The sequence below is a fragment of the Nothobranchius furzeri genome, chromosome 9, assembly GCF_043380555.1.
Source record: "Nothobranchius furzeri strain GRZ-AD chromosome 9, NfurGRZ-RIMD1, whole genome shotgun sequence".
NCBI classification, from domain to species: Eukaryota; Metazoa; Chordata; class Actinopteri; order Cyprinodontiformes; family Nothobranchiidae; genus Nothobranchius; species Nothobranchius furzeri.
This window is the reverse complement of record NC_091749.1, coordinates 75,091,627-75,116,626: the sequence shown is the minus strand read 5'-3', so window position 1 is coordinate 75,116,626 and position 25,000 is coordinate 75,091,627. Positions and strand designations below refer to the sequence as shown.

Sequence of the window (25,000 nt, the reverse complement as noted above, 5' to 3'; positions counted from 1 at the left end):
CTTCCCCACTCTACATCTGACTGAAGCTATTAGAGTGAAAAAAGTGCTGAATTTTTAAATTTCTATTGAAGATTATGATATTGAGATTGTGTCACCCAAACAACAACATGCTGCAGATTAGTCAGGATGGTCCACATCACTCTGGCGTGTTTTGGAGGATTTAGGGATGTTTGATATTGGCCGTGTAAGTGTTCACCACATCACTGCATGGAAGCCCAACCGGACTGAACTTTGACCCCCGCAAATGCTTTTGTAGCACCGATCTTTGCAGTGGGCTGTGCCGAGCAAAGAATGTGCAAAACCTATTTTAAATGACACAAACCAAACCAAATGATGGGCTTTAAAGCTCAGCTGCTTTGCCACTTTGGACTTGTTTTTGTCCACCCCTAACAAAACTTATTATTACTACTTGAATATTATGATTATCAAGAGAAAACATTCATAATTCCTGTAACTTGACAACATGAAAAGCTAATTAAAATCAGTTATATCAAGAAGATCCTGCATTAGTGGACTATCTGAGCAAAGGTTCCTCTGAAGAAGTAGACAGGTGCCCGAAGAAGTAGACAGGTGCCTGAAGAAGTAGACAGGTGCCCGAAGACGTAGACAGGTGCCTGAAGAAGTAGACAGGTGCCCGAAGAAGTAGACAGGTGCCCGAAGAAGTAGACAGGTGCCCGAAGAAGTAGACAGGTGCCTGAAGAAGTAGACAGGTGCCCGAAGAAGTAGACAGGTGCCCGAAGACGTAGACAGGTGCCCAAAGAAGTAGACAGGTGCCCGAAGAATTAGACAGGTGCCCGAAGAAGTAGACAGGTGCCCGAAGACGTAGACAGGTGCCAGAAGAAGTAGAAAGGTGCCCAAAGAAGTAGACAGGTGCCCGAAGACGTAGACAGGTGCCTGAAGACGTAGACAGGTGCCTGAAGACGTAGACAGGTGCCTGAAGACGTAGACAGGTGCCTGAAGACGTAGACAGGTGCCTGAAGAAGTAGACAGGTGCCTGAAGACGTAGACAGGTGCCTGAAGACGTAGACAGGTGCCATATGGCCAGTGTTGCTAGTTCAGTTGGGAGAGACGAATATTTCTGCAGACAAACTGACTTTTGTTTTCCTAAACGTGTGCTCCGTTACTGGAAGCAAGAAGAGGTTGAGATAGGAGAACAAACCCACAGTTCCTAACCGCCTTCACTGATGCTGGTTTTGGGCAGTCTCCTGTTTAATATTACTCGTGTACATCTGTCCCATCGTCGTTCTCCTGCTGTAGACGTTTTCCTACAGGACAGCTCCAGAGAAAATGAAACCACAAAGAAAAAAACCTGAACATTACAGTCCTTCTGAGTCACTGGGCATCTCTCACATGGATGCATGGAAAACCAAAAGCTTTTCTGCCTCATTTTATTTGTTGGATTGCAGCTGAGCTTAGACTCACCTGTGTGGATATTCAGTAAACACCCTTTTCTGCCCTAAAGGCCAGTTGTGGAAAATAAAGCATGGGATCAGACCTTCTGGTAGAGATACATTATGAAATGCTAGGAAGAAAGTCCAGGATCACACAATGTAGCTAGGAACCGTTGGGATAATGACGTGTAGTACCTATTATAGATCGGTTTACTCCAAACCTTAAATTCATAGATCCAGAGGAGCTCAGGATCCCAAAACAACACAAACAACAAACCAACAAGTGGACTCCATTCACAAGGTCACAGAAAACCAGTCAGGGTCTTGTTATTGTGGCCATCTTCCAGCGCTGGATCAGGACCTGTGAAGAACACAACGATCAGGTTTGTAGAGGCTGTCAGAGAATGTCATGTTTTTAGTTGTAGCTATTTTAGGGGGATATCTGTGTGTGCAGGTGACTTACTGTAAATAATTATTAGGCAACTTAACAAAAAACAAAGATATACCCATTTCAATTATTTTTTTACCAGTGAAACCATTATAACACCTCCACATTCCCAAATATACATTTCTGACATTCAAAAACAATACAAAAACAAATCAGCGACCAGTATAGCCTCCTTTCCTTGCAAGGACACTCAAAAGCCTGCCATCCATGGATTCTGTCGGTGTTTTGATCTGTTCACCATCAACATTGCGTGCAGCAGCAACCACAGCCTCCCAGACACGGTTCAGAGAGGTGTACCGTTTTCCCTCCTTGTAAATCTCACATGTGATGATGGACCACAGGTTCTCAATGGGGTTCAGATCAGGTGAACAAGGAGGCCATGTCATTAGTTTTTCTTCTTTTATACCCTTTCTTGCCAGCCACGCTGTGGAGTACTTGGACGCGTGTGTGATGGAGCATTGTGCTGCATGAACATCATGTTTTTCTTGAAGGATGCAGACTTCTTCCTGTACCACTGCTTGAAGAAGGTGTCTTCCAGAAACTGGCAGTAGGACTGGGAGTTGAGCTTGACTCCATCCTCAACCCGAAAAGGCCCCACAAGCTCATCTTTGATGATACCAGCCCAGACCAGTACTCCACCTCCACCTTGCTGGCATCTCTGAGTGGGACTGGAGCTCTCTGCCCTTTACCAATCCAGCCACGGGCCCATCCATCTGGCCCATCAAGACTCACTCTCATTTCATCAGTCCATAAAACCTTAGAAACATCAGTCTGGAGATATTTCTTGGCCCAGTCTTGACGTTTCAGCTTGTGTGTCTTGTTCAGTGGTGGTCGTCTTTCAGCCTTTCTTACCTTGGCCATGTCTCTGAGTATTGCACACCTTGTGCTTTTGGGCACTCCAGTGATGCTGCAGCTCTGAAATACGGCCAAACTGGTGGAAAGTGGCATCTTGGCAGCTGCACGCTTGACTTTTCTCAGTTCATGGGCAGTTATGTTGCACCTTGGTTTGCCCTCACGCTTCTTGCGACCCTGTTGACTATTTTGAATGAAAAGCTTGATTGTTCGATGATCACGCTTCAGAAGCTTTGCAGTTTTAAGACTGCTGCATCCCTCTGCAAGATATCTCACTATTTTTGACTTTTCTGAGCCTGTCAAGTCCTTCTTTTGACCCATTTTGCCAAAGGAAAGGAAGTTGCCTAATAATTATGCACACCTGGAATAGGGTGTTGATGTCATTAGACCACACCCCTTCTCATTACAGACATGCACATAACCTAATATGCTTAACTGGTAGTAGGCTTTCGAGCCTATACAGCTTGGAGTAAGACAACATGCATGAAGAGGATGAAGTGGACAAAATACTCATTTGCCTAATAATTCTGCACTCCCTGTATTTAAGGGGATTCCTTGGTAATCTCATTTTAATTCAGTACACAAACATGACTTCAGTTCTATAAATAACTATTCTGATATAAACAATGTTTGTTTTCACTGTTTTCATTTGATTCTCAGTAATTGACCTCGTCGGCCCACACTGGTTTTGAGCCGACATGAAACTTTGCCTGGTGGTGAGGGGACTGGGTGGAGCTTGGCACCAGCAGTGGTGAGGTATCCATTTCATTAAGTCCATGCACACTGACATGACTGAGACCATGCTGGCCCCAGGTCTCAGCCATGAACTCAGGGCAGTAGTTAAGTGGTCACGTAGACTGAGTACACATTCATATAGACCAACTGAATGTTGTTGTTTACATCCGGGGAACTGCGTACATCCACACAAGCTGGAGGGCAAGAACCCCATCTCCAGCCATTATCCACCGCTGTATCTCTGTGATTTAAGCTAACAACATGAAACCTAGGGATACACTACTTTAGATCATCTAGCACATCTTTGTGCAGATGAACAAAAAATAAAACATCTCAGAGCTAACGATGTTTAGCATAAAACTTCCAGATCTGTTTGAAATTGCTAACAGGCTGAGGGGATGACAGTCCTCCTCAGAACCAGCCATCTGGACTTCTCACAGTTGACCCAACAAAGGTGTAACTCAGGGCTGGGCAATCCTGGTCCTCGAGGGCCGCGATCGAGCAGGATGTAGTTTTTTCTCTGCTTAGTCACACCTGGTTTGAATCTGCTGCTGATTAACAGGCTGCTGAAGAGCTTGATGAGCTGCTGAAAAGGTGATTCATCAATGAATTGGGTGTGTTGGAGCAGGTAAACAACTAAAACATGCTGGATAGTGGCTGCCCCTGTTGTAATTGGCTCCCCTCTGTTAAATGCTGAAGGATGGCCATGACACCACTCATGTGGGGGGTGGGGGTGACGTCACACTTCAATCTCTACATGGACGTTCAGTGAGAGGCATGTTTTGCTTCGGTAGTAAGACCATTTATACATTACTGTTGTGTCCTTGGGCAAGACACTCAACCCGCCTTGCCTGCAGGTGGTGGTTGGAGGGACCGGTGGTGCCGGTACTCGGCAGCCTCGCCTCTGTCAGAGCGCCCCAAGTCAGCTGTGGCTGCATAGTAGCTCATCACCACCAGCATGTGAATGTGTGTGTGTGAATGGATGAATGACAGATTGGGGGGGGGGGGGGGTTGCAGAGCATTAAGAAGGCGCTATACAAATACAGACCATTTACCGTTACTGTTTACATAAAGCATGAAGAGGCCACAGCAGAGCATCCTGAGGAAATGTCTGGATTAAGAGCTTAGCTGTACCAAAACTGGCTTCATGTTGGTGAAGGCTTACTACACAGGTGCTGATTTGGCCTTGTTCAGGTCACCTAGGCCACAGAGGGGATGTGGTCCTGACATCGAAACCAGCAAGTCCTCCTGTGTGTCAGAGGGGTTTCAGTGCTCAGCTGTTAGTCTTATTGATTATGTGTTTCTTTAGGAAAGTCCTGCTAAGGCAGGGGGTCCCGGGCTGAGACATGCTATGGGACAAATGGTGTATGGGAGGCACTTTTCCTCTAAACCACGGTCACGTTTTAATTAAAGGTTATGCAGTCTGTAAGCCGGGTAAGCCACCCTGTATATGTAAATATACTGTATAGTCTTGCCATGAACTACTGATACAGCTCTCTCAGAGGGGCAGAATCCCTGGTTGTCTGTCAAACTGTCTCCACATGCAAATGGTCAGCGCTAGGACCATCGACATGAATATCCTGGACAATTCATTTCCATAGGCTCCAATATCACTTTTTTGAGGCCAAATGGGAGGTGGCCACCACCGCCATTTTGACCGTGTCACAGGTTCCGTCAAGCCCAGACAATTCCATAAAAGGGAAGAGAGGAGGAGCTGAGGGTGGGGCTGTAAGGCTGGGATCAACTGACAACACCCGGTCGAACTAGCTACAAGCTAACCTGAAGCTAACCCAAAGCTAACGTGGAGGTGGGAGCTCAGCTAACGGAGGTAGCAACCTAGCAACAACCGGAGTTAACTGTGCACAACACCAGAGCTTCTGAGTCAGAGATACGCCGGGCCGACCGCTGGGGAGAACTGGGTGGAACACAGAGGTCTCCCGAAAGCTGCTGAAAGCCAGCAGCCGCACAGCAGACAAGCGCCGCTGGGATCTGAGATGCACAGAGCTGGCGCTGGGGAGAACCGGGTGGAAAGGTTTCCATCCCAGAGCTCCACAAGCCGGCAGCCCACGCAGCACACAGAAGCCGCGATCAGACAGAGACGCGCCGAGCTGCGGGGAGGGGAGAACCGGGTGGAAAACAGAGGTCTACCGAGAGCTCCACAAGCCGATAGTGGGAACCCAGCTCCACCAACATGTTATATTTCAACCCATTTTGTAAAGTGCAGCATTATGTTAAATGCACTGGGTTTTACCCTATTACATTTAAATTTCATGGTTAAACAGTACATGTTAACCCTCTGATGCATGAATTATGAAATCATCAACCATGATTTTTTAAACAATTGTTTTCATTCATCTTTAGGTGTGAATGAAACAAATTTCAACAAATATTTTTGTACCATTTTGTTAATTTACAAATACTTTATTACATGTCCATCTCAGTGGGCAGCGTGCATTCTGAACATGAAATATGTTGGCTTGGCTTACTGAAGTCCAAATGGAGGGGCTCAAATGCAATAAAGTCTTCAACAGCTGTGCTTAATAGTAAAAATAAATAAATAACAATTTTGAGTACCTGTCCACTGTAGTGACCATTATGCACCAAAGGGATAAAATCTAAGCTCAGCTCGGCAGTGACCTAAAATACATAAATATAATTTTACTTACTGAAAAAAATGAAGTTGAGACTCCTTGGACGCTCTATTAGTGCAATTAATGCCACAGCAAGTCATTTTGTCCAACAATTGCACAAATAATATCCAAACAAGAATACACAAACACAGAGACTCAAAATGGCGGAGCAGTTTCCAGGCCAGACCGAGGCTCTACTGAGGCCTTTCCATGGAGCTAGCTCTGTGGTCACGTGGGTCTGATGCTCATTAATTATACAGAATTTTAGGCTTTTAATACACTTAAACAGAAGAGTGAGAAAAACATTCACCCCCCTCAGAGTTGTCATGAGTGTAAACTAGATCATTTAAACCAAAAACATGTTCTGGTACCAGGCTGTAAACATGTTTATTTCTGCTGTGAAATTGGTATTTTTAACATGGGAGTCAATGAGGATTTGCTCGCTTCTGACACCAGCCCCTAGTGGATGAGAGTGGAACTGCAATTTTTGGTACTTCTGAGTTGGACTCATTTTTTGAGCCGCATTGTGGGGGCTTGGCTAGGACCAATCAGAGCAACAAACAACGTGACGTATGCACTGCCACGGATGCTAGTCAGCTTTATTCCACAGCCAATAACTTGGCTGAGTGTAAATGACACAGGTTTCCATCATCAGAGTTCAAGTCTATGAGGATTACAGATGTACGAGGATTACAGCTGTACGGGGATTACAGATGTACGGGGATTACATATGTATGGGGATTTCATATGTACGGGGATTACAGATGTACAGGGATTACATATGTATGAGGATTACATATGTACGGGGATTACAGATGTATGGGGATTACATATGTATGAGGATTACATATGTATGGGGATTACATATGTACGGGGACTACATATGTATGAGGATTACATATGTACGGGGTTTACAGATGTACAAGGATTACAAATAAACGGGGATTACATATGTAGGAGGATTACATATGTACGGGGATTGCATATGTATGAGGATTATATATGTACGGGGATTACAGATGTACAAGGATTACAAATAAATGGGGATTACATATGTATGAGGATTACATATGTACGGGGATTACAGATGTACAAGGATTACAAATAAATAGGGATTACATATGTATGAGGATTACATATGTACGGGGATTACAGATGTACAAGGATTACAAATAAACGGGGATTACATATGTATGAGGATTACATATGTACAGGGATTACATATGTATGAGGATTACATATATACGGGGATTACAGATATACAAGGATTACAAATAAATGGGGATTACATATGTATGAGGATTACATATGTGCGGGGATTACAGATGTACAATGATTTCAGCTGTACAAGAATTACAAATCTATGAGGATTCTAAAATGTACAAGGATTACTGATGTACGAGGATTACACATGTACAAGGATTACAAATCTATGAGGATTCTAAAATGTGCAAGGATTACTGATGTACGAGGATTACAGATATGCAACGATTACGTTATACGAGGATTACAAATGTACGAGGTTTACAAATGTACGAGAATAACAGATGTACGATGATTACAAATTTATGAGGATTACAGCTGTACGAGGATTACAGATGTACGAGGAATACAGATGTATGAGAAATACAGATTTACAAGGATTACAGATGTACGAGGATTACAGATATACGAGGATTATTAAATTCATGAGGATTACAGATATACGATGATTACAGATTTACAAGGATTACAGATTTACAGTGATTACATATGTAAGGACCACAAATGTACGAGGACTACAAATGTACGAGGATTACAGCTATACGAGGATTACAGGTGTATGAGGATTACAGGTGTACGAGGATTACAGTTGTACGAGGATTACTGATGTATGAGGATTACAAATGTACGAGGATTACAGATATACGAAGATCACAGCTATACGAGGATTACAGCTGTACGAGGGTTACAGTTGTATGAGGGTTACAGATATACGAGGATTAGATATATGATGATTACAGCTATACGAGGATTACAGATATACGAGGATTAGATATACGATGATTACAGATTTACAAGGATTACAGATGTACAATGATTACAAATGTATGAGAATTACAGCTGTACGAGGATTGCAAATGTACGAGGATTACAGATACACAAGGATTACAGAAGTACGAGGATTACAGTTGTATGAGGATTACAGATATATGAGGATTGCAGATATTCGAGGATTACAGATATATGAGTATCACAGCTGTACAAGGATTACAGATTTACCTGGATTACAGCTGTACGAGGATTAGAGATATACAAGGATAACAGACATACGAGGATTACAAATGTATGAGGATTACAGATATACGAGGATTACAGATGTACGAGGATTACAGATATACAAGGATAACAGACATACGAGGATTACAAATGTATGAGGATTACAGATATACGAGTATTACAGATGTACGGGGACTACAGATGTACGAGGATTACAGATATACAAGGATTACAAATGTACCAGGATTACAGATGTACGAGGACTACAGATGTACGAGGAGGACAGATGTATGAGGATTACAGATGTACAAGGATTACAAATGTACGAGGATTACAAATGTACGAAGATTACAGATATACGAGGATTACAGACGTATGAGGATTACAGATGTACGAGGATAACAGATGTACGAGGATTACATATTAACGAGGATAACAGATTTACGAGGATTACAGATGTACGAGGATTACATATTAACGAGGGTTACAGATGTTTGAGGATTACAGACGTACGAGGATAAAAGATTCACGAGGATTACAGATGTACAAGGATTACAAACGTACGAGGATAACAGATGTACGAGGATTACATATTAACGAGGGTTACAGATGTTTGAGGATTATAGATGTAGCAAACACATTTCCAGTGAAGGTCAATACAACACTTCTGCACATGCTGTTACTCACTGTGATGTCTTGCAGTTGTTTGTTGTCACAGATCGTCCGGTGTAGTGAATATTACACCTGACAACGTTGTTGGTGTAGTCAGACTCCAACACCAAGAATTTGGGATTAACTTGAAGCTGGAGAAATAAAGAAGAATGACTGGACTGGGATTACATATCATCCTACAACTCAACACACGTACGGGGGGACTAACAGATGTTAATCTGTGTAACACCGACCAGTAAAAGTTTTTAAAGAAAATCTCAAAAATTTTATCAAACAGATCATTTTGTTGTGATGGCCTTGTCCCTTTTCACTCCCACGGGTTGTAACCTTGCACTGTCCACCACCTTTCTGTCTGAGTGAGTCCCACCCTCTAGACTCTCACCTTCAGTATGTAGTTTCCAGGTTTGACATCAGTGATATCGATCCACTGGCAGTCAATATCAGCATTGTATGTATCGTAGCAGCCTGGGCTCAAACCCTGAAGGAACGGAGAAGAGGGGGGCGGCAGGTGAGGAATACTGATACCAACACTGTAAGACCCTGTTTAAACTCTTATTAAGACTTTCTGCTTCAGTCTTCAGCAGAGCTTTAAGCTGTTGAGAAGAGGATGAGCTCCCACGGCTGACTGTCATGGCTGCCATTGCTGCGTTACCTGAGTGTGAGCAGTGCAGGCGTAACGCTTCAGGTGACCAAAGTCACAGGTGGTGTCCTCCAGACAGAAGCTGGCCTTGTGTCCCTCGGCCACTTTACGACCAGTGCTGACCTCCAGTAAATCGTAATGGCTGAACTCATCCATACTGTGGTAATGCCTGTCAGCAAAACATAAACACAACATATTGCTCTGATTAAAACACCAGGGATGTTGTTTCATCTTAATGCAACCTGTTATGCTGGGTGTCGGTGCTGGGAGTTATAGCCAGTGTTGTTCCCGGCTTACTCTAGAATCCAGTTTTAAACACGGCAGATAAAAGACAACAGATTTATGATGTGTGTGTTCTACCTGTTGACCTGAGCTGTTCATGGTTTAGTCAGCGACGATGCACCCTGACTGAACAACATCACCACTGATCAGTGCATAATGAATATTAATTACTGGCTATAATAAAGTATTGCTGAGGCAAGGAATTACCACTCTAATTATGTATGGATTTTGTTAATTAGGTTGTACCAATCAGCAGGATCAGAGTTGTGTGCGTGTGTGTGTGTGTGTGTGTGTGTGTGTGTGTGTGTGTGTGTGTGTGTGTGTACATGTGTGTGTGTGCAGAGGGATGCAGTAATTCTTGTGTGTTTGTTTGTGAGTGAGCTCATATGTAGTTATTTCCAAGTATGCATGCCAATATCTGTTTGTTTCTGTAAATATGTGTGTGTGTGTGTGTGTGTGTGTGTGTGTGTGTGTGTGTGTGTGTGTGTGTGTGTGTGTGTGTGTTTGCACAGCTGTAGCAGCTTAGGCAAGCCTGGATACACAAGGCCACTGATCAACTCATCTGAACTGTGATGCGAACCGTTGAGAGACTCTTGCTGAGAGTCAACGAGCTGGTCCATTTGAAACCATCTCCGTGTTAACGGCTGTATGCTTTGGTGCTCTCCCAAGTATCAAAGTGACCCCAGCTTGCTTTTCACTTCTACCACCCCACTATGTGTGTAATTAGAGAGCACTCTGGCAAAGTGCCCATTTGTACAGGAAATGATGACATCATCATTTCATGGTAAAGAGGAAAGGTCTTTTCTTGTCATTATTTTATGTGTTTATGCACGAAAAGCCAACAAGAGTCATTGCTCTCTATTTTTATACATATCAGTCCATCAGTCATCCATCCATCAGTCATCCATCCATCAGTCATCCATCCATCCATCCATCCATCCATCCATCCATCCATCCATCCATCCATCCATCCATCCATCCATCCATCCATCCATCCATCCATCCATCCATCCATCCATCCATCCGTCCGTCCGTCCGTCCGTCCGTCCGCCCATCCATTCATCATCGGGAGCTGGTTGTGCAGCACCAGGCTAAAGGTCAAAGGTGACAGATCATCTGCTGCTGTGGCCCCCAGACTCTGGACCTCTCTCCCCCTGAGCCTGAGATCAGTGGGCTCAGTGGTCTCCTTTAAACTCACCTGTTCAGGTTTGGTGGACCTTCATCACCCTCTCCTTGTTCTGCCTTTCCTGGGATCCACTGGTTTCCCGTTTTCCTGTTCACTTTCTTACATTTCTTAATCACAGTTTTTATTTTTTATTTTAAACATATTTTTTAATCGTTTTTTTTCTTTTATATATTTAAACATTTTTGTTTTCATCTAGCGCCTCATGATGTCTATCTTGAGAGGCGCTACCTAAAAGATCATTTTCTTTCTTTTTTTTCTTTTTTCTTTTTTCTTTGTTCTTTCCTTTTTTCTGTCTTTCTGTCTTTCTTTCTTTCTTTCTTTCTTTCTTTCTTTCTTTCTTTCTTGTGACCATTCACGAGCTCCAGTGGGGAAGACAAGCCAGCAGCTACTCCCCGATAATCTGACCTGAGGCTGAACATTAATGTTGTATTTCTCCGGGCGTTAAAGTAACAGTCCTGATGTAAGGAGCGTTCATGACTGTTTTTGAGAGTTTATGTCACACAAGAGCACATCATCTCTTCCTATTCTCTAGAATCTGTGTGAGTGAGTGTGCCACAGAGGAAGGTAGAGTTAAAGAGCAGGAGGCACAAGAAGTTCAGATGGCTAGAAAGTTCTCCTGCCTCCTTGCACTCCTGGATCCCGCTGTCGACTATGTCAACTGCTGAGAATGTAGAGTTGGAAGGACACGTTAGGGACTTAACAAGAATAGCGTGGAAACTTAGTACACACACCATTACTTCCATTATGCACAGCTATGAGTCATTTTCCACAAACACAAGTGAAGTTCAAGGTTCCACAGATCATATAAAACAAAAGCAAAAGCACCAGAGGCTCTACATTTGTCTTCAACAACGTGAAACTGTGACACACGTCTACGCTCGTGCTGCACCGCCCGGACCACAACCTTTATTAAAGGTATGAAGAAGGGAGAGAAAATGAATAAAACATGAACAAGCTTGTCTGTAACGCAACAAAACTAATTCTTCCAATGACGTTCCACGCTTTGCACCCTGACTCACATGAAGCATAATCTTTACGTGGAATTTTTTTTCCTATTTGTGTGAGAAAACCTGCCGAATTCCAACATTTCCCTGAGCACAATACTCAGGAGGACGCTGCTCCCTTCTGTTGCTACTCCAGAGCACAAGAGTGGAGGGAGAGTAATGAAAAGCAGAGCTGTCAGCTACACGGCTTATTCGACAAAAATGTAGGACAGGGAAGTTTACTGTGAGAATCTGGGCGAGAGCTGAAGAGATTCCTTTGTAACCAAACACTCTGTCCCAGAATCCCGTATCTGTGCCGCCATACTTTAGCAGTTTCTATCGTCTCGTGTGACAGATTGACAGGAAAATTGGATTGATTTAGGATTCTGATCATGCGCCAGTAGAATGATTGCCTTGGCGTTCTGCCTCCTGAGAACCACGGTGTGCATGTGGACTGATGTCAGACAGCCTCTTATCGGCCAGTCTACATTCCTCTCAGATGAGAAAAGAAACGGCGAGGCTGGATTTCACGTCAGACTGTGGACTGGCTGGGAACTAGATAAAAGTCGAGCTATGGAGTATCCTGTCAGAAAACCACTCACCTGGTTGGCTCAGAGCAGGGTCATTTTCATAGCTAGTGTCAGGCGCCATCCCAAAATAAACAATTCCCCTTTAACGCCGATAAAAATCGTCAACGATGTAAAAGTGAACTGAGAGACAATATTATTGCTAACTTGTTCTCAGTTGATTTATCACTAATGTCATCTTTACAGATCAACTAAACTCATATTTGAATAACATCTCTAATCTCTCTGGAACTAAAAGTGTTTATCAGCGGACCATCACTGCCGGTCATGAGAGGAGCTGAACGTTCCAGCCGTGCCTTTCCTATCGACTCTTGGCTGATGAATGTTTGCCACACAGAGGGATCTACTTCAGTAACAACTTCAGCTTCTTCTGGGATCGCAGACGTATCTTCTCTTCTGACAAGATTCGCCTGAACAGATAGGGATTACAACTTTTCATCTCAAACCTCGTTCATGTGTGTGCGTTGTAAATCGAGAGCTGAGCCAGAACGCGAAGCTCTCGATTTACCGGTGGATCTACGTTCCTACCCTCACCTATGGTCACGAGCTTCGGGTAGTGACCGTTAGAACGAGATCGCAGATACAAGCGGCTGAAATGAGTTTTCTCCTTCGCATAGCTGGACTCCACCTCAGAGATAGGGTGAGAAGCTCAGTCATCTAGGAGGGGCTCAGAGTAGAGCCGCTGCTCCTCCACTTCGAGAGGAGCCAGTTGAGGTGGTTCGGGCTTCTGATATGGATGTCTCCTGGACGCCTCCCTGGTGAGGTTTTCCGGGAATGTCCAACTGGGAGGAGACCTAAAGGTAGACCCAGGACACGCTGGAGAGACCATGTCTCACGGCTGGCCAGGACATCATCAGCTCATCAGTACCCCAGCAGAAAGGGTCAAACTCTGGTACCCGGTGATGGTTGTACCCCATGTGCAGCAGTACCTGGACCAGAGTGAATAGGGTGTGTATGGGGAGCATGAGTGGGTGTCCGGTGTGCATTTTTGTAAGTCTTTGGTTGTATGTGTGTGTGTGAGCATGAGGGAGGGAGTGTGTGACTGTGTTAGTGTATGACTGTATATGCCAGGTGGGGCCTTTGACTCCTCCCCTCTCATGGGACTTCTTTTGATGATATAGATCTTCATCTCCCCTCCCCCTGCCACACCTGGTGTGGGGTGTGGTGCCTTGGTCTGCCTGGGTCGTGGCTGCCGGGTCAGGGAGTTTAACAATTCTGGAGTCTGCCTGACCAATCCTGGTGGCTGCCTGGTGGGGTCTGGGTCCCTGGGCTCTGCTGGGTCTCCGGCGGGGTGGTTGCCCCTGGGTCTCGGGCTCGGCCGGCTAGGGGGTGGGAGGCTGCGGGCGGGCCTGTGGGCTTGCCGCCGATATCTCCCGAGACACTGCCGGCTGTTGGTTGTGGCCCCCCGGGGCGATCCTCTGTGCCTCTCGAGGGGGGCGGGGGCCTTTCTGGTTGCAGTCTCTTTGGGGTCCCTGTGCTCTGGGGCAGCGCCTGGATCTCTGGGATTTGGAGCTCCCTTCATCTCCTACACAACTTTGGGGGGCGGATCTGTGGTCCCTCACACTCTCTATTGGACGCTCCTATAGAGAAACCTTACATAAACAAGTGCGTGTACACACACAGGTGCTCTCATAAGTATGGACTTGGGCACGTTCATCACTTGTCTCAAGGCTGTGTTTGGCACTAAATGCACTATGATTTATTATCGTGTGATTGTTCAGTTAAACAAAGTTGATTATATATTTCATCATCAGGCTGACGCAGTGATAGCTTCCTCCTGTTGTATTGTTGTGTGTCCCATTTCTGCAGGTCTAGGAGCAGACTCTTGTCCATTATTGTTTATTTTTGTGGAAATAAATCAGGCAGAACTTGACTTTTAAGATCTCCCGTCTTCATATTTCAGATGATGAAGATGAAACAATAAGTTGTTTTTGTACAAATAAAACAAATGAGGTTTATTGTTCCTGTGAGAAAGCTAAATAGAGCAAATGTAGCTGTTTATTTTCATACTTTACAATTAGCTCACTACAGGTTCTTCTTTAGTTTTTACTGTTAGCTTTAATTTTCTTCATGCTAAATCTAAGAAGAACATTTTAAAGAACACCTTTTTCTGATACTTTCTCAGGTTTTGCAAACGCAGGCTGCAGGGGTCGAACCCACTTGACTTACAGAAATCTATTCATTTGAAAGGTTTGACTCCACAACAAAAACTCTACAGCACAGGTGTCAAACTCAGGCCCTCCAGCCAAATTTGGCCCGCGGTCTATTTTTATTTGCCCGTGAGATTAAATATCAAACATAAATCAAAACTGGCCTGCCAGACCCAACAGCATGGTCAGGCTGCTCAGGTGCTCTATGTCCAGCAGCTGTTGTCCGCGATGAAGATGAACAGAACAACACAGCTCCTTCCTCAGCTCAGAGCCCAAGCCACAGGTGCAGGTGTGTGGCTGGAACAGGTGAACATCACAGCAGGTCAGAGTGGAGCACACTGGGCTCGGACTCTTTAAGTTTTATGAACCTTTTCTGCTCCGAGACATGAAAGTTAACAGGTGAGATATTGCATTTTTATTTAAGATAGAATTATTATCTTTATTTGTGTTGTTGGCCTGTGAAAAAAACATTTAACCTACAGTAACAGGAGGTGGAAAGGCTGCAGACAGAAGAATAGAATAGGAAAGCTTGGTGTCACCGCAGCGATGACGCTCATACAGGAACAAGAAAGGAGAGTAAAGAAGAAGAAAACAGAAATACTTAAAAGATGTTTGTATGCTGCATATTTACACTCTGTAAGGAAGTAAAAGAATGATTGGAACATAAGTAATGAATACCACAGACGCGTTTTCAGTGTTAATGCAAAAAGAGTTTGTCTCCAAAGGAAATGGCCCAACGGTGCAGATCTGTAGATGAAGGGAAATGTGCATGTCATGGCTCAGAGCCATTTGGGTTTTTCCCTGTGTGTGTGTGTGTGTGTGTGTGTGTGTGTGTGTGTGTGTGTGTGTGTGTGTGTGTGTGTGTGTGTGTGTGTGTGTGTGTGTGTGTGTGTGTGTGTGTGTGTGTGTGTGTGTGTGTGTGTGTGTGTGTGTGTGTGTGTGTTTGCTGCGACTTCTTCAAAAAACATTACGTTTGGTCGGCGACTCCGTCCCAGTTTTTACTTCGGCCCAGTGTGAACTTGAGTTCGACACCCCTGCTGTTGGGTGAAAACAGTACTGAGAACAGAGTGTGTGTGTTTAGCTTTTAATGTGTGTGTGCTGTGTCATTTCAATAAAACCTTTCTGAAGGCGTCTGCCTGACGAGAGACCGAACAGACATCCGACTGGTGTGTACCTTCTTTCTCTCCGACTTTGCAAAGTCTGACTGTTGATTATTTGGTTATTGGTATTGATCATCTAAACCCTGATAACTCTAACCCCCTTGTGTGTGTTGGATTGTCTTTCAGGTAACCCTGGATTGGACAATAGAGTTACCCAACACCTGCTCTAGATGTTTAACGCGGCTGGTGTCAGTACAACACACCAACACACCGGCATAGTTACCATCTTCACAGCTGACCCAGTTATACACAACACTGTTCAAAGCAAAAGTAGAGATTTAAACATGTGTGGTTCACTTTAAGCTCTGATAAAGCAAAGGTTCTGGATGGGAACAGAAAGGATCAACAACAACGTTCAGGTTTCTCGTTCGTGCATCCATCATGTAAAGGAACGTACATGTTAATACTTCAAAATGGGAATATTTCATTGTTTGGGATTGCTGACTTGCTGAGAACGTTCACTCGGCTGATTCTGCAGCATTCTGAATGTGAAGCTTTCAGGACTTACTGATGACAGCTGTGCCATTCCCAGGTATGACGTGGCCTGTTGGGCATGAAGTCAGCTGTGCCCCTGTTCTTCACCCTCTGTGGAAATCGCAGCAGGACTCTTACGTCGTAGTCAGTGGTCTCCGGGCTGTAGGCAGAGCTGAATGATCGAAACACACATGGAGGGAGAGAAAAAACACACGATAAAGGAACCGAGCCACAAAGCTGCTAAAAGAATGCTGCTACGTCTGTTTCTCATAAGCAAGACTCACGATGGATACAAACGGCTAGGAGGCGGGAGCATTTCTGCTAAATAATGCATCCCACCGACCGTGGCTGTCTCTCCAAACACACTCTTCCAACACGGGGCAGAAAACGGAATGAGGTACGCTTTCTGTTGCGCTTCTTTGAGAGGAAATAGAGGCTTAACCTCAAGTTCACAAGCACTGAAGATGTAAGCCATCCATCTTGTGACCGTTGTTGACGTTGGAGTGTATGGCACAATTACAACAGCCCATCTGTGGGTGCTTGCAGCAAACTCAGGCAGGATATGAGAGGGCTTTGAGGGAGGGTCAGGGTGGCGTATCATCCATTCACACACCGGTGGTGATGATGAGCTAGCTGCCCTGGGGCGCACTGACAGAGGCGAGGCTGTCGAGCACTGGCACCACCGGTCCTGGTGACCAGCAGGTAAACTAGTGCCTTGCTCAGGGACACAACAGCAGCAGGAGCCGCTCCTGAGCTGCTGTTGCTGCCCCAAAGATGACACGTGTGTGTCGGACATATTCCTTGAAAAGATTTGCATCATAACACCAACGACTCCCCCGCGGAGGCCCGGCTGGGAGCTGCAAGGCTGTGAAAGTTTCTGCTGGTCGAGCTTTGTTGGTGAAAAAATACAGAAGAAAAAAGTGTCTGAAACCGTGTGTGTGTTCAACAAGCTGGTCTACCTGGACAGGCATTTTTCCTCTGAAGCACAGCGGAGAGAGTACATGTGGGCTCTCTGGATGTACGTGGAAGCCTGGACGTAGTTGGGATCAGGAACCAGATCCGGCAAACCTGTAATGACCAAAAGCATGCTCACCACCACTTCAACATGTCGCACCCAGATCTGCTCTAAGCGATGCTGACAACAGCGAACACAGCAGATGTGCTGCTGGATACGTCCCTGGTGATGCAAAGGTCAGCCTGCTGCTGTGCTTGTTCACACATTTGTCTTCACCTCCTGTGATCTGTGATAGACGCCGGTGCCGATGGAGAACGTGACGGGCAGCCGAGCGCGCTCCAGGTCTGGGACGAGCTGCAGGACGCCAATTAGCACGCATTCAAGAGTTGTATCATCACTTTCTAATAAGACCCTCCTGAACTTTGGATCGCTCAATAAGGCGATGCAGGCGGAGCGAGAGAGAAAGAGAACGAGTTCGTCTGAATCACAAAAAGGAAAAACTGTTTCATGAGTTTTGCTAAATAACGTCTAACAGCAAACACCAGAACACCCTCTGTCCAGCCCAGCGGCAGGATGGGTGAGGGCGACGGACGCACAGGAGTTAAGCCCTCGCCCCGTAATCAGAAGGTTGGAGGTTTGGGCCCCGCTCAGTCTGTCGTTGTGTCCTTGGGCAAGACACTTAACTCCCCTCGCCTGCTGGTGGTGGTGGTCGGAGGGGCCGGTGGCGCCTGTGCCCGGCAGCCTCGCCTCTGTCAGTGCGCCCCAGGGCAGCAGGGCTACATGTTTGGACCGACAGCAGGATGTTTGGGTTTCTTCTGACTTTTAACCCCAGAGAGGGAGCGTCCTCTTACATCTGTCTGACATTTAACACTCAGGTGAGGCTTCTCTCCTCAGCTGCTAGTTTAAATACGGGTTTCCTCTGTGGGCTCTGTGTAAACATCAGTGTCACATCTCTATCCGAGGCAAACATGCAGCATGGAGACACCATGTGTGCAATGAAGGTTTCCAAGCATCACTCTCAAACCTTCTTCTTTTTTCACTCCTCACCCTCTAATCTGCAGAAATGTGGAAGTGGTTCTGACTGAGAAGCCAAAGCTGATCAGCGCTCAGTGTCGAGTGACAAAGCCACCCATCGCACGCCAACCGGGGCACGGAGAAAAGAAAGTGAGGCTTGCCAGGGCTTTTCTACGTCTACTCAGAGCTGGCGAGCTCCCGTGCTTCTGTAGACAGAGCTAAAGGCTGCAGAGAGTCAAACAGATGGATCTGATCTTCACGTAAACGTTTAACAGAACATGTGTAGCTCCTTTTGAAGATGTTCTTCCGGCTTGGGCCGATGGTCTGTGTGCTAGAATCCACATCTCAAGCTTTGGGTTGCTTCGTTTGGGGCTCCGATAAAGAACAGCTAAACGTTAGCACAAACAAGTATTTAGACTTGAATCTAAAACTATAAAGTTCCTTTAACTGGTGAAAAGCAAATAGCCTACCAGAATAAAAGCAGACTATCAGAATAAAAGCAGACTATCAGAATAAAAGCAGACTCCTTTTGATGAGAAGATTGTGTGAATGTGATCAGGTGAAACCCTGACCCAGCCAGGAACACGAAAACACCAAAAACATCCTTTTATTTTCAGAGGGACTCTGGTGTTACAGAAGGCATCTCTTTTATTTTGGTAAACTACTTAAAGTTGGTAGCTGTATTAATTTGCATATTACCTAAATATTTACTTTGAAAGTGGAATTCAGGAGTGTAGGGCGACGGTGGCACAGGAGTTAAGAGCTCGCCCCATAATCGGAAGGTTGCAGGTTCGAGCCCCGCCCAGCCTGTCGTTGTGTCCTTGGGCAAGACACTTAACCCCCCTGCTGGTGGTGGTCGGAGGGACCGGTGGCGCCAGTGCTCGGCAGCCTCGCCTCTGTCAGTGCGCCCCAGGGCAGCTGTGGCTACATCGTAGCTCATCCCCACCAGTGTGTGAATGGGTGAATGACTGGCTGTGTTGTAAAGCGCCTTGGGGGGTTCCAGGTCTCTAGAAGGCGCTATATCAAATACAGGCCATTTACCATTTATATATTTATTATATTTATAAACTTGGACTGAGCTTTCCCTTCACGTATTTATTTGGTTGATGTTTACCAGGACGATGCCGTCCCTCCTACTCATGATGGACGTTAGGTCTACACTACGTCATGTTACTCCGGTTCCCTGCACACCAACAGGTTTGAAAGGCTGTTTGAGTGTTATCTGCTATCACACGTTTCACCTTGTCTAACTCATATTTAATCCATTTATTGAAGTCTGGAGGGGGAATTACAGGTAGTATTATTTTCTGACTTACTAAATCCTTACACCAGCAGAACTGCATCAAAAACAGAAATGCTAACATGGTTGCCTCTTAACATGATTTTATTTTATAGATCCCACTGTTATCACAGTATCGCCAAAGCCTGATGTTGCAGTGAAGCAGTGCGATAAAACATCTGCCTTTCAACAGCTCCTAATGGAAGAATCTATACTGCAGTGATTACTGAGAACACCGAGGCATTTGTGCGCAGGATGGCTTTTGTGCTGTCTGCTAGGAATGGCTCACAGCTCTAAAGAGTCTAATGAGCGCGCTGGAGACGCTGCTGTGCAGTAAAACAGATTATAGCGTGAAACAAAAATGATAAACCCGCGTTAAAGAGCCTAGGAATCTCATTGGAGGTCTCAATATCCTCTCAGCTGGTACACACACTGCCTCCAGCACGCACAGCTTACACTCATACGTTGTGTTTTCTAATCTGTAATCTTGTGTTTGTTCTTATTTCACAGGAAACGTCTTCATGGCAGCAACAGCGATGAAGTAAAGAAATGATCGTTTATTTAAACATTCATAGAAACCGTCTGTGAGGTCAAATTATAATAATAACAATAATAATGCACTGAACTTATATAGCGCTTGTTTAGGACACTCGAAGGCGCTTGCATGCGCTCACATTCACACACCGCTGGTGATGGTAAGCTACTTTGTAGCCACAGCCGCCCTGGGGCGGTTGGACAGAGGCGAGGCTGTCATTTGGTGCCGTTGGCCCCTCTGACCACCACACACACACACACACACACACACACACACACACACACACACACACACACACACACACACACACACACACACACACACACAGTTACGGGGACTTTCCACTCGCTTCCCCCTCTCAGTGTGTGGTTCCCTTTCTCCTGCAGGAGGTGGCCGCCACCACCCCTTCACACCGGCCCCCTATGAGGTCACCACCTCCACCGAACCTACATGCCTCATGAACCAGTCAACGCTCTCGTAACTCGGAGCTCCCCCACACAGAAACACAGCGGCTCTTGTGTGAGCTCTGTGCATGTAAGCAGGCTCTGCTCCACACCTGGTTCCAATAACTGCATCAGTAGATGATGAGCCTCGCATCTGCTCCGCTTTTCTCCCGCCTCTGTGCTAGCTAAAGGAAACTAGGTCATCTTTAATCACCTGTTTCGATTTGATTACATCAGCTTTTCAAAGACATTAAAGAAAAATGTCAGAGGAACACGATCACATACAAAAGGGGTGATGGTGGGCGTGGTGGTGCCTGCTCCCTTCTGGGCTTTGCATATTTCAAATTCATAGGAGCAGCACCAGCAGAGATCAGATGGCAAGTGTTTCATCTTTTTGCCTCAAAGGCAGAAACACTTTGAGTAAATCTGTTAGAGCCTGTCAGCCTTGTTTTTACTGGAAATGTAGTCGAATTCTGAAGGATTTCCTCCGAACCTGTTCTGTTATTTACGGCCACTGAACTGCTCGACACTATCTGCTGCTAACTCAACCGCTAACAGAGCAGAGCGTCTGTTCATGAAGAAGTAAAGCCAGGCGTGCTGTACCTCTTTGTTCTTGGCGATACACACTGCCAACACCGGTGCTCGGGTTTTCAAGGGCAGAGTTTGGAGAGTTTCTGCTCGGAGGAAAAGGCTGCAGGAAAGGAGGCTGGCGTCTCCCAAATGGAGGAAACTGCTCGTACTGCGGGCTTCGGACTGGTGGTAGTCCACCGGCTCCTGCTCTGTCCACCACAACAGGAGGGCCCTGGTTGGCATCGGGGATGGGGACTGGGTTGGCAGGAGCATACTCCTCATTGTAGATGCTGTGAGTGTATCTGTGGTCCAGACCATCTGTAAACGATGACTGGTGAGTCTGAGCCGGAATGATGGGATTGGGCCCGTAGCCGTAGGACTGGTAGTAATAGTAACCGTTTTCATTCGATTCAGATGGAGAGCCTGGGAACACTGGGGCCAAACCAGCAGGATAGCCCTGTCCCGTCCCATAGCCTCCACCTCCAAACCCCACACCAGCAACAGGCTGGAAGGGAGGCTCGTAGCGCCTTACAGGGCCGTCTGGAAAACTAGGGTCAAAAGTCTGGAAAGGAGGCTGCTGAGGAAGTGGGAACTGTGGGTATACTGGAACGTTGTATGAAGACGAGGAGAAGCTTGAAGAGGAGGATGGAAGAAAGGGGCTGCTCGGGGAACCTTGGAACTGGCTCCTTCCTGTGCTGCCTGCAGTTTGCCTCCAGTTTTCAGGAACTTGTCCAAAGCCAAAAGGATGCCTTGCCTGCCCACGGACAGTTTCAGAGGAGCCCCTTGGTGGAGCTTGTCTCCGGAGGTTGCTTCCATTACGTCTTCGTGGAGATCTTGGACGGGTATCTGCCAAAACCACTCTGGGACTTCGTTCTGGGGCTCCAGCTCCAGCAGGGACAAACTCAGCTCCACTGTCCAGCAGGCTGAACACGTGACCGTTGTTCTCCCACTGTATCACCTGTCTCCAGGGGGGGGCAGAGCTGTCTGGCTCTTGATTGTGATTCTGGGTCTCCTCCTGAGGTTGTGTGGCAACCTGAGTCTGTCCTGAGCCCAGCAGAAGGACTAAGACACACGCCGAAACAAGAGACATCATTCTGACTCCAAAACGCTGCACTTCACCCCAAACGTTCAAAACAGGAAAAGGAAAATCCAGTTGACCTCAAACTAAAACCACTGTCAATAAAAAGTGTGTGTCCACTTCCCGTGGGCGCAGCGCTGGTCAGCTTGCTGGGACAGACGCAGGGCAGCAAAGTCGGCTTGCTGAGCGCATCTGTGGCTCTTCTGCCAGCAGCAGAGAAGCTTGAATGTGCATTCAGGAGAAATCACACCCAACAGAGTCCAGGTTCACCTCAGTAGAGCTCGAGTCTGCCCGTGCTGTAAGAAAACACCCGGCTTGTGGCAGGTGTGCTGGCTCGCCGCTAGCGGACTCAACATTTCTCTCTGCCTTTCAGAAAGAAGTGCATGCTCACTGCACAACTCGCCCGGCTGCTGACAACGGGCCGTGAAGAAAGAGACTTTTTTTCTTTGTAGGGAGAGGTCCCACATGGCCCTAGTGCTAGTGATGTTTCCTGGCCTGCAGCAGCCAAGGCTCCATGAGGTTTCCAGAGTCAACATTACCATCTGCAAAGGCATCCGGATGTGCTGTACAACACATTTTCCCCTCAGCTTGTGCAACATGAGGACAAAGGGATCTGAACCTTTCTTCAGCTTCAGAGACTCCTTCTGTTGTCATTCTGCCTTTAAAAGAACTAAATTAGAACAACCTGTGGAACATGAGAACGTCTCTAATGGGTAACAGAACCTTCATGCCAACGATGGCTTCTCAACAAAAGACCAGGCTGGTGTCCATGAACAACCTGACTACAGCCGGTCTGATAATAAACCTCTACTGAGCGTGCGACAACGGCACGACTCAGACAGTCGGCTCTTTGTGGGATGGATGTGTGGACGTGTGTTTGGTGTACTCCACCCTGCAGCTCTAAAGGAGAAAACATCACACTCAAGTTAATTAGAACAGCTCAAAACCTTCCTTTCACAGACGCACGTATACAGGCCACGCCCCCTCCACCCCCGCTTAGCCTCACTACACACTGAATCAACAAAAGACACACACAAGTGAGAGTGTGTGTGTGTGTGTGTGTGTTTGTGTGTGTGTGTGTGTGTGTGTGTGTGTGTGTGTGTGCGTGCGTGTGTGTGCGTGTGTGTGTGTGTGTGTGCGTGTGTGTGTGTGTGTGTGTGTGTGTGCGTGTGTGTGTGTGTGTGTGTGTGTGTGTGTGTGTGTGTGCGTGTGTGTGTGTGTGTGTGTGTGTGTGTGATCCTAAAACACATTTTGGTTCCCAGGTCTCATAAACGTGACCTCAGCAGGCTTTGCCTCCACTGAACATTGTTTTCCTCTCATGTCTGCAGTGGACGACGAGCTTTAGGTCGTTCTACACACGCTTTCAGCTCCATCCTGACTGTGGATGGTTGCTTACATTTCACCACAGTCTGAGGCTGATGTAGCACTGGAGGAGCTGTAGCTGCTGCCTGCTCACCTGCAGACAGCAGCAGGTCCAGAGGCAGCAGTCTGTGGGGTTGCCACTGGAATCAGCCACTGGCATTTCTCCTGCAGACGGCCTTAATAAAACGATCATTCTTTGGATCTAATTTGAATAAAATCCTTTAAAGTGTCACTTTCATAAGACAGGATCATCCAACAGCAAACGCTGTTTGGCAGAAATACATAAAAATATATGTTTGCTTTAACAACAGGTAGGAGCTCTCAGGTAGACAAACACACTCATTTAAACAATACCGCTCTGTGACAGCAGCCCCGTAACTCTAGTCTGTGCAGCTAAAGGTCGCTCTCTGCAGGACTCCAGCTCTCCTGGATTTCCTCCTGCGCTGCATCATCATTCAGATCAATGCGTTCTTTCACCTCACTTCACACGGTACACTGTGTTTCCTGCAGATAGCAGACACACAGCAGACTGAAAACAGCAGTCGCACAAAAACAACCAACTCTGACTTCACAACTCGGACTAAGATCTGGGGAATGTTTCAGCGACAGACAGATGCTGAGGCACGCTGGTGGTCTGCCTCCTCAAAGCAGCGATTTCTGTCTCCAAAGTAAGCCCCTGAGATCAAGCTGTTACTATTTGAGCTTAATATAGTCCATGATCATGTAACACACAGGAGCGCCATGAAAAACAAGGTGTATGTGGGGCAGACAGAACTTTAACTTCAAGAGGGACGTACGGTGGGACAGTGTTTGTGCAAAATCTGATCAAACAGGATGTGAGTGAAAAGATGTGTGTAAACTGTGAGGAGGTAAGAAACCAGCGCCCCTCATCAGAAGGTTTATGTGTCATAAAGACATGGCGGACGAATAATGGCTGAAGAATAACTTCACTAACGTGCATCTGGACGTGTGTAAGAAGAACTCAGGTTCAAAAGAAAAGACCCAGCAGGTGTGTGTGTGTGTGGGGGGGGGGGGGGGGGGGGGGGGGGTGTTCTTGCCCAAGGGAACAACAACAGCAAAAGACTGAGCAAGGCATAAACCTGCAACCCTCTGGTGGCAGCTTAACTCCTCTGCCACCGTCGTCCTGAAATTCTGGTTCTGTCGGCAGAACCGACGAGAACAAAGCCACAACGCTGAAATCCTCTTCCTCCTACAGATAAATGAACATGGGCTTGATGGGATTTTTAACAACGTTGTTCTACAGGACTGAGAATGTTGTTGTTCCTTTTCTCTGTGGTGACCACCCCACCAGGAC

The 25,000-nt window shown here is 46.2% G+C and overlaps 1 protein-coding gene across 1 annotated transcript; it reads right to left on the bottom strand.

Moving 5' to 3' along the window:
- Window positions 1–1,535: 1,535 nt before the first annotated feature.
- loxl1 (lysyl oxidase-like 1) lies at window positions 1,536–22,545 on the bottom strand. The gene is made up of 7 exons (XM_015954115.3): window positions 21,279–22,545; window positions 17,409–17,517; window positions 16,484–16,621; window positions 9,640–9,796; window positions 9,370–9,465; window positions 9,003–9,118; window positions 1,536–1,752 (listed from the first exon to the last, which is right to left on the bottom strand). Exons 1-7 carry the CDS (start codon window positions 22,336–22,338, stop codon window positions 1,746–1,748), a joined length of 1,683 nt encoding a protein of 560 aa, XP_015809601.1. The 5' UTR covers window positions 22,339–22,545; the 3' UTR covers window positions 1,536–1,745.
- Window positions 22,546–25,000: the final 2,455 nt, after the last annotated feature.